This window comes from Mus pahari, chromosome 23 (assembly GCF_900095145.1).
Source record: "Mus pahari chromosome 23, PAHARI_EIJ_v1.1, whole genome shotgun sequence".
Lineage (NCBI taxonomy): Eukaryota > Metazoa > Chordata > Mammalia > Rodentia > Muridae > Mus > Mus pahari.
Window position 1 is genome coordinate 11,524,240 of NC_034612.1, and position 13,380 is coordinate 11,537,619.

The window sequence follows — 13,380 nt, forward strand, 5'->3', positions numbered from 1 at the left end:
TCTCCAACCATAGTAAATGAGCTGTAGTAAATGGTTCCAGCATCAAGGAATAGCAAGAAAGAGACATAGACAGGGGCAAAATATTAGCCCCACCCACTCACCTCCCTGACATTCGATAGCTGGTGACTTTGTCGGAAGGAAGGAGACATGCTGCTCACTGGATGGAGGACACGGAGGGCTAAGGACCCCTGTGTGCCGGTCATAGGCGTCTTTGCTGGAGTGGTTAGGTTCTGCTCTGGAGACACTCAAAAGGCCACTGGATAGGCTGGTTTCCCCCATGCGTGTCCAATCTCAGAGAGCCGGCCTCTGCATAAGTGAGTGGATTCTGAGGCTCAGCGCTCGGTGACTGAAAAATTCCTCTCAGGCGATCTGCGGATGGAGTGGAGGGAGGAGACAGGAAAGGTCTGATGGAAGATGCAAGAGCTGTACCAGCGTTTACCTAGAAAGTAATTAAAGCCCGGTGGTGGTGGCACATGCCTTGAATCCCAGGACTTGGGAGGTAGAGGCAGACAGTTTTCTGAGTTCGAGGCCAGCCTGGTCTACAAAGTGAGTTCCAGGACAGCCAGGGCTATACAGAGAAACCCTGTCTCAGAAAACAAAAACAAACAAAAAAAAAGTAATTAAAATTTGTGTTTGTTTTCTTGAGACAGGGTTTCTCTGTGTGGCCTTGACTGTCCTGGAACTCACTCGGAATACCAGGCTGGCCTCCACTGAACCTCTTTGTTACAGTCGCATTGGCTGTGCCACCTAATGTGAGCAAGAAGAGCAAGCCAGGACCAGCAAGGTGGTGGCCAGCTTCTGAAAGTATCGCCAAGACTGTCAACCCACATTCGGCCCCTGGAAACCAAGTGGGACACAAAGAGAACCACTCTCTTTGTGTATCATATATCATGACACATCCCATGTGTATCATGGGACGCTCATGAGTGTATGTGCACATGCGTACACATACAGCTCCCATACACACAAAATACATACTGCGTTCCTTGAACTGATATAGAGGATGCCTTTGATCCGCACACTTGCCCTGATCAGTCTCTGTGCCCTGTAAGGTGTTGTCAAATGGAGTACAGAGGCGATGAGGCCCCAAGCCAGTGGTTTTCAACCTGTGCGTATTGACCTTTTTGAGGTCGCATATTAGAAATTCATAAAAGTAACAAAATTATAATTATGATGTAGTAATGAAATAATCTTATGGTTGGGGGCCACCACAACATGAGGAGCTGTAATAAATGGTCCCAGTATTAGGAAGGTTGAGAACCATTGCCCTGAGCAGTGCTCACCCTGCCAACTACGGCTGCCTCCCTGTCCTGGGAACACATTGGGCCCTGCCAATGCATGCAAATTCCTTTCTTCTCCTTCCTTTTTTTTTTTAGATTTATTTATTTACTTATTTATTTAATGTATATGAGTACACCATTGCTTTCTTCAGATATACCAGAAAACGGCATCAGACCCCATTACAGGTGGTTGTGAGCCACCATGTGATTGCTGGGAATTGAACTCAGGACCTCTGGAAGAGCAGTCAGTGCTTTTAACCACTGAGCCACCTCTCCAGCCCTCAGCTACACTTCTTAAGTCTAGGCCCACCTCTGTTAATGAACTGGGTCCTCCTCCATCAGTTAACAGTCAAGAAAATGCCTTACAGAAATGTCCACAGACCAGTTTATTAGAGGGAATTCTTCCTTGCCTGGTCTGTCTGTCCATCCTTCCCTATCGAATTATAAGTAATCTCCACGTGTCTGGTCGGACTTGTCTCCAACTCCCAGCTGTCAGCAAGTGTTAGCCAACATTTATGAAAGGGCAAGACGGTAAAGACAGAGCTCAGTGGTATGAAAGCTTTCTTCCTGTGACGTTTCTACCATTGTTTGCCAAGGACGTGGCTGTGGTGGGCAGCATGGTTTTTCTCCATGCACCCCACCTTCTAATGGCTGCTTCCAGAGCTCAGATGGTCCCAGGGTCAGGACCTAGAAAGACACGGCCTCTTAGGCATCTTCTCTCTCTGAAGATAGCCAGCTCCACAAAAGAGAAATTCCACCTGATGATGGTCTCATTAGATGCAGAAAGGGTATTCGGCAAAATCCAACACCCCTTCATGATAAAAGTGCTGGATAGATTAGAGGTACAACAGTGTAAATAACTCAGTACCCACCGTACTCAGATCACCATCTTCTGATGTCTTCTAAAGAGGTCATGTCTCCCACTCTGCCCTCTACAGCACACACAGCTTGCCTCACAGGCTCAGGCCGGCTCCATTCTATTCTTGGCAGTCGTCCTATAGCCTTGGCACCTGTAAAGCACCAGGCTCTCCCGCTGCAACTGGGCTGCATTTCCACCAATAGCCTCTCATAGGCTCTCTTCATGGCGGCAAGCCTCAACGTCTCAACATGACCCCTTCGGTCCTGGGTCTTCACTTTCACCAGTAACTTCTCCTGGCCTCTCACAGTGCCAAGCCTCAGCTGCTCTCCATGATCCCTTTGTGTCTTCAAAATGAGTGCCACCTGGGTGACTCTTACACATAAACAAGCTCAGCTGCCCGCATGAGGTGCAACCTTGACTGTCTCTAGAACACAGCTCTGTGCTCTCAGAACACACTTCCCAGAAGATTTCACCTCAACGGTGCCGAGTTCTCTTTTACTGGGGGTGGGGGAGAAAGGGTTTCTCTGTGTAGCCCTGGCTGACCTAGAACCCACTCTGTAGACCAGGCTGGCCTCAGACTCAGAGATCTGCCCCCACTGTTGCTTCTCCAGTGCTGAGATTAAACGTGTGCACCACCACCACCTGGCTAGCTAGTACTGCTCTCTCTCTCTCTCTCTCTCTCTCTCTCTCTCTCTCTCTCTCTCTCTCTCTCTCTCTCTCTCTCTCTCTCTCTCTCTCTCTTGGTTTTTCGAGACAGGGTTTCTCTGTATAGCCCTGGCTGTGCTGGAACTCACTTTGTAGACCAGGCTGGCCTCGAACTCAGAAATCTGCCTGCCTCTGCCTCCCAAGTGCTGGGATTAAAGGCATGCACCACCATGCCCGGCTACTGGTCTCTTCTTAATCACCAATAACTTGTTAGCATCAGCAGAATTGTTCTAGCAGAGCAAAGGTTCATTTTAGTCATTCTTGATAAGTTATCTTTCCGCTGGAGGAATGAGCCAACTCAAGCCAGATTACACTATATTAAAGGCAGGTTTATTGGGAAGCTGCTCTGGGGCAAGTTCATTGTCCCCAAGGACTGAGGCCAGGGAAGTTGCCCCATAGTCTTTTTTTTTTTTTTTTTTAACTTTCTTTTTAGATTTTTTTTTTTGTCTGTAAATACACTGGCCATCTCTTCAGACACACCAGAAGAGGGCATCGGATCCCATTACAGATGGTTGTAAGCCACCAATGTGGTTGTCAGGAATTGAACTCAGGACCTCTGGAAGAGCAGTCAGTGCTCTTAACCACTGAGCCATCTCTCCAGCTCCTCTATACTCTTTAGATGACTCTCACACTTCCTTCTGGAAGGTCACAAGCCAGGCCTCTGTTCTCTGCCTCGCTCTCCACACTGTCACTGTCCAAGTTCCCACAGAACAGCTCGCCCAATGGCTTTTCGAGCCCAAAGTCCCAAAGTCCTTCCACAATCCTCCCCAAAATAACAGTCAGGTCCGTCACAGCAATACGCTACTATCCTGTCTAAGTTTCATGCTGTGATGAAACACCATGACCAAAAGAAACCTGGGGAGCGAAGGGTTTATTTTCACTCACAGTTCCAAAGAACACAGTTCATCATCGAAAGCAGTTCGGCGGGGTGGAGAGGTGGCTCAGTGGTTAGGAGCACTGACTGCTCTTGCAGTGGTCTCTGGGCCAGTTCCCAGTGACCACATAGCGTCTTGGAGCCCTCTGCAGCTCCGGTTCCATGGTATCTGACCCCCCCTCCAGAACAAGGCACATTCGTGGTGTGCATACACACACACACACACACACACACACACACATACACACACTTACAAGCAAGGTACCCATATACATAAAAGAACTCAAGCATGGCAGGAACCTGGAGGCAGGAGCTGATGCAGAGGCCATGGAGGGGCGCTGCTTACTGGCTTGCTTCCCATGGCTTGCTCAGCCTGCTTTCTTTTTTTTGTTGTTGTTTTTTGAGACAGGGTTTCTCTGTATAGCCCTGGCTTCCTGGAACTCACTTTGTAGACCAAGCTGGCCTCGAACTCAGAAATCCACCTGCCTCTGCCTCCTGAGTGCTGGGATTAAAAGTGTCAGCCTGATTTCTTAATAGAACCCAGGACCGCCATCCCAGGGATGGCCCCGCCCATAATGGGCTGGGCCCTCCCCACTGCTCACTAATTAAGAAAATACCTTACAGTTGGATTTTACAAAGGCGTTTTTTTTTTTTTTCTCGATTGAGGTCCCCTTCCACTCTCAGATGACTCTGGTTTGCCATCAACATAAAACTAGCATGCGCCGTCTCACAGAAACCACCTTGTGACCCTGACTTCTATTTACCTGGTGACTTTTGTCCCCAAGGCTTACTGCTACCCTAGGACTGGTCCCGGAAGCTTCCGGCCTCTGTACAATCTTACCTAGGTCTAGAATGTTTTCAGACTCTGAGACTTGCTGCTGAATAAACTCACCCTTCCGAGTTCTTTCTGAGCTCTGGCTGGCTGATTCAACTCAGCTGTTCTGGCTCCGACTCCTCTCCAAGCTGACTGATTCAGTCTGGCTTCTCTCTCTACTTCTGAAATGCTCTGCTTGGCCTCAAACTAATTTTGGAAATATATCCTAGTATTTGTTTTGTTTTTGTTTTTTCGAGACAGGGTTTCTCTGTATAGCCCTGGCTGTCCTGGAACTCATTTTGTAGACCAGGCTGGCCTCGAACTCAGAAATCCTAGTATCTGGCTCCTTTTCATTCTATCTTCACCTGGGTCTATACTCTTCTCTCTTCAACCTGTCTTTGTAAAGCTTCGCAATTAAACATCCCCCAGACCATCTCTCATTTCAAAGTTAACACTGCACATGAGTAGGCCCCACCCCTCCTGCTGTGAGTTACTGAATCCAACCTGTCCCCACTGCTCTGATGAGGTTTGGTCTTGCTGTGTATGGCAATGCTTAGTGCCTCCCCCAAAGAGTCTACACTAGACCCAAGTGATACTATGTGACCTTTGCCCCAAGTTATTTCTGATTGGTAAATAAAGATGCTGACAGCCAGTAGCTGGGGAGAAGAGACATAGGTGGGATTTAGGATTCCCAGGCTTGGGGTCAGAGGAGACCCACAAGGAGAGGAAGAAGGTGAAGGAGGAGGAGCGTGGGGCGCCGGACGTGGGGAAATAAAGGGGGTGGGAGAGATAACCTGCATCCTGTCAGAGCTTCGGGGTTCTAGGCGGGCAGACATGAGGAACTGCTGCGAGCTCTCCACGCCAGCCCGAGTGGGCGTCTGGCTGTGGGAAGCCATGAAACCCCAGTCTTTGGGACTGGAGCGGGAACAGTCCTGGGTCCTTGGGCCTTACGGAAACCAGGGACAACAGGTTCTAGCTCTTGGGCAGCGCTGGACTCCATGGAAGAGCTGAGAACGTGTGGGGGCCCGGGGGGGGGTGGTGGCTCAGTCTACCCAGGGTCGGAAGGGAAAAGGGGCAAGGGGTGAAGGTGCTGGATGGTTCCCACACAGGCGAGAGTCTGGCTAGCTCAGGCTGCTAGCTTGACTGGCAGGCGGCTTGAACTGGCTGGTGGCCTTGGCTGGAGGGCAGGAAGGCCTCCTGGTGGGACGTTAGATGAGTGCATTGTGGCTCATTAGAGGGAGACCTGCTCCATTGCTCTAACACACTGCGGACCTTGATGAGCAGAGAAGATCCATGGTTTAAAGGCATCTATTGTAGAAAGGGAGAAAGAGAGAGAGAGACAGAGACAGAGAGACAAAGACAGAGAGAAACAGAGAGCAGCAGCCATGGCCACATAGAGAGAGGGGGAAGGGAAAGGGAGAAGAGAGAGAGCTTAAGAGAGAGGAGGGGCTGACCAGCCCCTTTTATAGTGGGCTGGGCTACCTTGCTGTTGCCCGGTAACTGTGGGGAGGAGCTCACCTGGCTGTAGCCAGAATACCAAAAGCTTGGGACATTGTCTACATGACTGATAGTCACAGGATTATGGAACTGAGGAGTTGATGTGGTGTCAGGGCACTTGTGTCTGGGAGCTCAGCTTATGGTTCAGTACCTTGTAGATTTTTCTACTGGATCTCCTGAGTAAGCCTCGCTTGACCAGAACACAGACTGCCTTTCATGGTCCAACAGAGGAGAAACCTCCATGGGTTAGGAGTCAAGAAAACATGGCTCTGAGGGCCGGCCAGTTGGAGTTAAAAGCAGTCCAGTTGAAACATAGTGTAAGATTTGTGGTAGCTCAAAATGACCCCTGTTGTAAAAAGTTAAGTAAATGTCAAGATGTTCATTTTTCCCAGAATTGGCCTCCGGTCCTTAAGTCTACTCGCTAAGCGATAGTCCTCTGATTGTTTAGAAAGGCCCACACAATGCCCCTGGTCCTTAAGTTTACCCCCTTAATGAGGTTAAAGGTTAACCAATGATAAACTGCCAGCCCTAACCTGTGACTGAGAACTGCTCTAAAGAATGTATAAAAGGTGTGTGCTGTAGCTACTTGGGGTCGCTTCCATCCCGATTTCAGGATGACCCCAGCATGCCGGATCAATAAACTTCTTGTGTTTTGCATTGATCTCTGTCTCTGTGTCTCTGTGAGTGGGACATCCCGGAGTAAGGCTTTTCGGGTCTTACAATAGTAAGTGATAACTTACGGTTATGGATAGGAGAGTAGATTCTAACAACAGAGAGGGTAGATATCTACCCAGCTCTTGTGCTGTTTAAAGTTTATTGTAAATAATGAAAGTTGTGTGTTTTATCCAGGAACTGAATGGTCAAAGGCAGGGTAGAAATCCCAATTTGGGATTGTTTACATTCTACAACACTGCTCTGATGCTGTCACCACTCTGATGTCATCACTGTTGAGTGATGTCACTACTCTGATGCCACCACTGTTCTGATGTCATCACTGCTCTGAGTGATGTCACTACTCTGGCATGCACTGAGGAGATGAAGGAAGAGATGGTGTTCTAGGGAGAGTTGGATGGTGTGATGGTTTGTACATGCTCGGCCCAGGAAGTGGCACCATTAGAAGGTGTGGCCCTATTGGCGTGGGTGTGTCACTGTGGGTTTGGGCTTTAAGACCCTCATCCCAGCTGCCTGGAATCCAGTATTCTACTAGCAGTCTTCAGATGAAGATGTAGAACTCTCAGCTCCTCCTGCACCTTGCCTGCCTAAATGCTGTCATGTTCCTGCCTTGATGATAATAGACTGAACCTCTGAACTTGTAAGCCAGCCCCAATTAAACATTGTCCTTATAAGAGTTGCCTTGGTCCCCGGGCGTGGTGGTTTATGCTTTTAATCCCAGCACTCAGGAGGCAGAGGCAGGTGGATTTCTGAGTTTGAGGCCAGCCTGGTCTACAGATTGAGTTCCAGGACAGCCAGGGCTAAACAGAGAAACCCTGTCTCAAAAAACCAAAAAAAAAAAAAAAAAAGAGTTGCCGTGGTCATGATGTCTGCTCACAGCAGTAAAACCCTAAGACAGGTAGGATGTAATGTGTTCCCCAAAGACTGGCTTTCTTCTACGCCTGCTTCATCTGCGTGACGGCTTAAGTCTCTTATGTCATGTGTTACATGACCTTATCCTTCCAGGGCACACCCTCTGCTTCACCCTGTTCAATGTTGATGGTATGGGTCCAGCCTGGTCAATCTCAAACATCCACACGGCCCTGGGGAAGGAGCAGAGCCAAGTCCCAGGAGCCAGTGGGGAAGACAGTTCCAAAGTGGGAGTGGCTAGGTGGGCCTCTCAAACTCACAGGCAGGCTGTGAGAAGGTAAGGGAGGAGCAGGATCAGAATCTACCCCCTCCTGCCCCCGCCCCACCCCCCACAGATGTCTTCAGTGTTGATATCCATATTGACAGGTATCCTGTCCTTTTGACCAGACTCCCCAAATCTAATCTGTGGTCATGTAAGAAAACAAACACACACAATACAGATGGTGGGCAGGTACAGCGTTGGCAATCCTCTGGGATAAACTTAAAAAGGAAGGGGAAAGGAAAGACAGCCAGAAAACAGGGGAGGGATGCAGGGAGCGGGCATGACTGACCACGTGGGCCAAAATATCAAGAATGGATGCATCATCTTTTTCTTCCAAGATTCAAGGGCAGAACCATGAGGCTCTTTGCGAGTTGCAGGCCAGCCAGGTCTACAGAGCAAGTGCTAGGCTCCTCAGGGCTACGCAGAAACTTTGTCTCAAAAGCAAAACCAAAGCAAACAAACATCGAAACAGACAGGCTTTAGGGGGCAACTGTTATCAAGCCTGATGACCCTCATTTTCTCTTGGGTGTGGGACAGTTCTATCGAGCGACCAGGCCACATTTTGATTCAACTGTTGGTAGATCTAATGTCGAGGTTCAGCATTTCCCTTTGGCTGCTGGGAAGATCCACGTGAAAAGTTTTTGTTGGGGATCCCTGTTTTCTTGTAATTCTCAATTTCTTCCACCCCATGGGTTCTAGGAATCAAACTCCCGTCGTTCCGTTCACTTTGGTAGCAAGCTTCCTTTACTGAAGGGCCATCTTGGAAACCCTGTTTTCAGTTCCTCTCTTTGAGCCATCTTGATCCCCTTCAGAGGATGTCGCTGTGGTTTGGCCATTGGACACCAGGCGGTGCGAACATTTGGGTCTCAGCTCCAGCACCCACATGCCTTTTTGTTGTACTCAAGACCCAGGCATTTCCTCCTGGGGATAAGAGAAGGCCAAACCCACAAACAGCGGCCTTGCACCCAATACTCCTGTGATCGGCCCGTATCCAAGTACCCAGAGAGATCAGGCTCCTCCACAGAACCTGAGAACCTTGTTTTCACCCCCAGACAGCTGCTTCCAGCCCAGAGGGTTCCTTCACAGAGAAAGGATTACTGTGTCTTGGGTGTGGAAGCCTGTGCTTCAGGCTGCTCATCACACCTGCCCGCCTTAGTTCCGGATTAACTGCTTATCTCTCGCACTGAGTTGGATTCACACACCCCAGGCTAAGAATTACCACCACACACAAACACACACCCCATCCCATTCTCCCTACTGCTCTTTGCCTCACTGACTATAAAAGAATGTGTGTGCATCGAACTGGGGCTAATTTCCCATGTTGCAAGTTCTAGTCTTCTTTGGATATCGATCACTAGTGGGGATGTGCCTCCTGGTCACGGGGTGGATCATATGACTCTGATCTTCAACCCATCTCTATAGCACTAGCTTGATGGAGGTATTCCATCCACATCAACCGGACCAGACAGTATAGACACCAGGGCCACAGGCATTCTCCTTGCAGGGGGCTGGGGAGGAAGGCTGGCTGGGCAGCAGTTCTAAGGATCCAGAAGCCAGAATGGGCAATGAAGCTAGACGGAGGTGGAGCTTGAGAGATGAGGAAGCCCTTTGGAAGTGAAAAGCAGCACTTCCCAGCCCTCCAGGGCTCTCACCACAGACCCCTCACTCCCCCCTTTTCTCCCCCCTCCTCTTGTCACCTCAGAGGAATTTGGCTTCTTGAGACTACAGTAATCCTCCTGCAGCAATTCCATGACACAGATGCCAAATGTCATGCATTTAGTATGTGCTGCATGGTGCTTGGATTGGCGTCTCCATGGTAACCTTTGCACATGATGAGGAAGGTAGGGCCCACAGTGTTCACTGTGGTCACCTAGCTGCCTACTGGACTGACATGCCGCCCCCTTCCCTTTTTTTATTGAGACACTTTTTTTTTTTTTTAGTCCAAGCTGGCCTCAAACTCTTGGTAATCCTCCTGCCTTCTCTAAATCGTCTTCCAAGTCTTGGGATTACAGGGTGTGTCGCTGCAGGCAACCACCCAAGTTTTAACTTTTGTTTTTTCCAGACAGGGTTTCTCAGTGAAGCCCTGGGTGTCCCGGAACTCGATCTGTACCACAGACTGGCCTTCAGCTCAGAGATCCGAGTGCCTCTGCCTCCAGGTGCTGGGGTTAAAGGTGCGAGGCACCATGCCAGGCATCTGATTTTTAGAAATTATATTTACTTATTTCATTGCATGCATGAGCATACAGGTATGCGTATAGGGAGGTCAAAGGACAACTTCAGAGCGTCATCAGCCTTTTTTACCCACAGCCGTCTCTGACTGGCTAGTTCTAAAGCTAAGCTCACCATCCCTTCCTTGTGCCCAGGATGACAGCTTGCTCTTCACTGGACTTGCTCGCCATGCCCTGCTCATTCACTAGTTAAGATCTGTGATCTTCGCCCCCTAAACTTCCCGGGCTCCTGTGGACCTTGGACTTTGACCTGCTTATTACTGCTCAGGGCAGGTACCAGGCACCTAATAGTCATGCACAGCCAAAGTGTACTAAACAGAAATTCTGAAAATAAGCTCGCAGCACGCACTGGTGCGGCCCTGTGGCCGGTGCGAGCATCATGCCTGCAGCCTTTGTACCCACGTGGCATATCTGCCCACCTATCAGCCACTAGCAACCATCTTGGTTCCTGGGCTTCCTTGGAGTATTGCAGCACCTATGCAGAACTTACTCAACAACCCCAAAACATAAGCGTAGTGGTGCCAAGAGTTGTGTAATTTCTCACAATTACTATTGCTAATCGCCGGCTTTTTTTTTTTTTTATGCCAATCATCACGAGCATTTTTTTGTATAGGGAATAATCTACAGGGTATGCACAAGGTGGCCCTTGAAGGCTTAGAACTCGTACTTTAGGATGGGGCAGGGTTGGGATAGTCAGGGTAACCACATTTATACACAGGGCAGAGGTCACAGGCATCTAAAGCCTCTGGGAATGGAACCTTCTGGTATGAGAGGGAGAAAGCTCACATAACGGGAGCCCTGCTCAAGAGCTCTCTTGGCCTTCCATTGGGAGTGGGTCCCTCTGTCCTTCAGCAATGTCATTACATCTGTCGCACACCCTGGTATCTGCAGTGACCATAGCCTGTACCAGAGTCCGCACTGCAGCCACCAGTCACCACCACATCCTCTTATTCCCTGAAAATCTACCTCTGAGGGCCATCACCTGCCACCTCCGTCAGGCCCCTGTCACTAATACCTCCACGCTGTCTTGGTTGTAAGAGTACGAGGGGCAGACCTTGCACTGTGCAGATGGCCCTGCTCCGTTCTGTGCCCCCAAAGAGGCCGCAGAACAAATTGGGAGAACAGAGCCACTTCTGGAAACTGTCTTTTGGCTGAATCGACTCCAGGTCAGCAGCATGCCAATGATGCCGAGCCGAGCCGTGAGGTCCCTTAGTTGAAAGCTGACCTGGCTCACCCTGGAAAGGATCAAACGGGTGTCACTACCTCCTCTGGCCTGTGAGACAGGCCAGTGTGAAATTCCAAAATGTAGCCACAGCCACGGATAGCGACTCCCCTCTCTAACTTACACCCCTCCTCCATCAGCCTAGAATTACTTGTGAGAACCAAGGTCCCAGGTACCAAGAGGGGGAAGAGGGTAATGAGATACTTCATGATACCACCGAATAGTGGGGACATCCTGGCGTCCCACATGCCCAGGAATAGAGAGGGGTCCTGCCTTTAGTGACTTCTGAACAGTAAACACCAAGGCGCTAGTCTTCCACAGAGCTAATTCAATCCTAACAACGGCCTTGTCTCCTCCCAAAGCAGGGAGTTATGGAATGCAACAGAGATAAGACTCAGAATTTATGTCTTCTGAGAACTGACCCCGTGGCTTTGATCTGCTGATTTTTATTGCTCATTTGCTGCGTAGGGACTGCGGGTGGAAGCTAGCATCCTGCACATCTGGATGCATGAGCGGTCTGCATCGAGCTTCATCCCCTACCCAGTTTATCAGGAGCTTTCCCCCACAAGCCCCGCCCTGTTTATCAAATTCTGACTTTCTTGGCCCAAGACACTTTGGTGAAGGGGTTTCTCTTTGGAGACGCAGTGTGCGTGGCGGTTTCTCTCAGTATATCTTGTTGGGTTGTCGGGTGCGGGCTGAGGAAGCCGGCATGCCACTTTACGAGTTCTTCTGTGGCACTTTGACGGTGACCTGTGAAGGGTTCGGAGAAGCAGTTAATTCTTCATACTCGGCAAATGCCAGGAGGTCCCCTTGGGGACAAGAGCCTTCTCCCATCTCCTTGACAGCAGCCTGACCTCTGCAGGAGATCATAGTGTTTCTCCTTCCTGGATTCTCACCCAAGGACCTAGGGGACATCTGCCAGTGTCTGGGGGGGCCCGCCCATTCTGGGGGGATTGGAGGGCATCATAGTTTAGTAGCATCTGGTGAGTTGAGGTCAGGAAGCTACAACATCCGGCACTGTATAGCCACCAACAAGGAGCCCCCAGGATAACTCTGAGGAAGAGGCTACGTCCATAGGCGTCTCATCAAAGAAAGGCCCTCATGGCCCAGAGCTGCATCTCGATTTGTAGGTATCACAGAGTGTTCTAAAATCTGCTCCTATCTGCATTTTCTTTACCTCTGCATTCTTTACGTCAAAAGACGAGCACTTCCCACATCAAATGTGCGGCAAGCCATTTTTAAAGGGATCTGTGTATTCCATGGCTGGCCAGACGCTAACACACTGGGCATTTAGGTCACACCTGACTTTTCTTTTAGGACGACCTGTGTCACCCTCTTTGTGCTTCCGATGGGGTCTGGGCTACATTCCCGTGAGCAGAACTGGTGCCTTGAAGCTGCGCCTACTCACACTCCTTACCGGAAGCCCCTCACTGCCTCTACCCACTGGGGTCCTGCCCTCTCTCAGGCGAACCAACCCTGTGGCAAATGACCACGCAGACCTGTCATGGGTGAGATCCTAAAGACTGCATCTGACCCCTTCTGTGGCTTCTCTGGCTTAAACTATAAACTAATCACAAGTACTAGCATCCCTGGCCGGGAAAGGCTAGGCCACGGAGCCCGAAGGCTGTGTACATACCGTCTTCACTTCCGTGTAGGCCTGCAGGCCATACTCGCCCAGCTCCCTGCCACTCCCTGACATCTTATAGCCACCAAATGGAGACTGGGCCCCAAACACATCGTAGCAGTTGATCCTGTCATCGGAGAGAACACACAGGTCAGGTGAGGGACTGTGTGCCATTCCAGGCCGAGGATGACCCCACCATCACCACCTTATATGGAAAATGGCGGCAGGGGCAGGTCACATGGGACACTCTGCTATCATCTTTACGCAGATGTGGTCACAGATGGGTATCACCATGAGCCAGCACACCATGAGCCAGCTCCAACCTGAATGGGGCATTCTGACTGACTCTCTCTCTCTCTCTCTCTCTCTCTCTCTCTTTCTTTCTTTTTTTTTTTTTTTTTGGTTACCGAGCACTCAGGGGCAATTAGGCTTCA

General features: G+C 49.9%; 1 protein-coding gene across 1 annotated transcript in view; it reads right to left on the reverse strand.

The window, feature by feature from the left end:
• Positions 1–10,067: 10,067 nt before the first annotated feature.
• Aldh2 (aldehyde dehydrogenase 2 family member) overlaps positions 10,068–13,380 on the reverse strand; it is a 27,949-nt gene continuing 24,636 nt past the window's right edge. Inside the window, exons 12-13 of the mRNA XM_021187080.1 lie at positions 12,959–13,073; positions 10,068–12,072 (exon numbers count right to left, since the gene is read on the reverse strand). Coding sequence (XP_021042739.1) covers positions 12,040–12,072; positions 12,959–13,073 — 148 coding nt within the window. The 3' untranslated portion in view covers positions 10,068–12,039. The remainder of the gene's footprint in view (positions 12,073–12,958; positions 13,074–13,380) is intronic.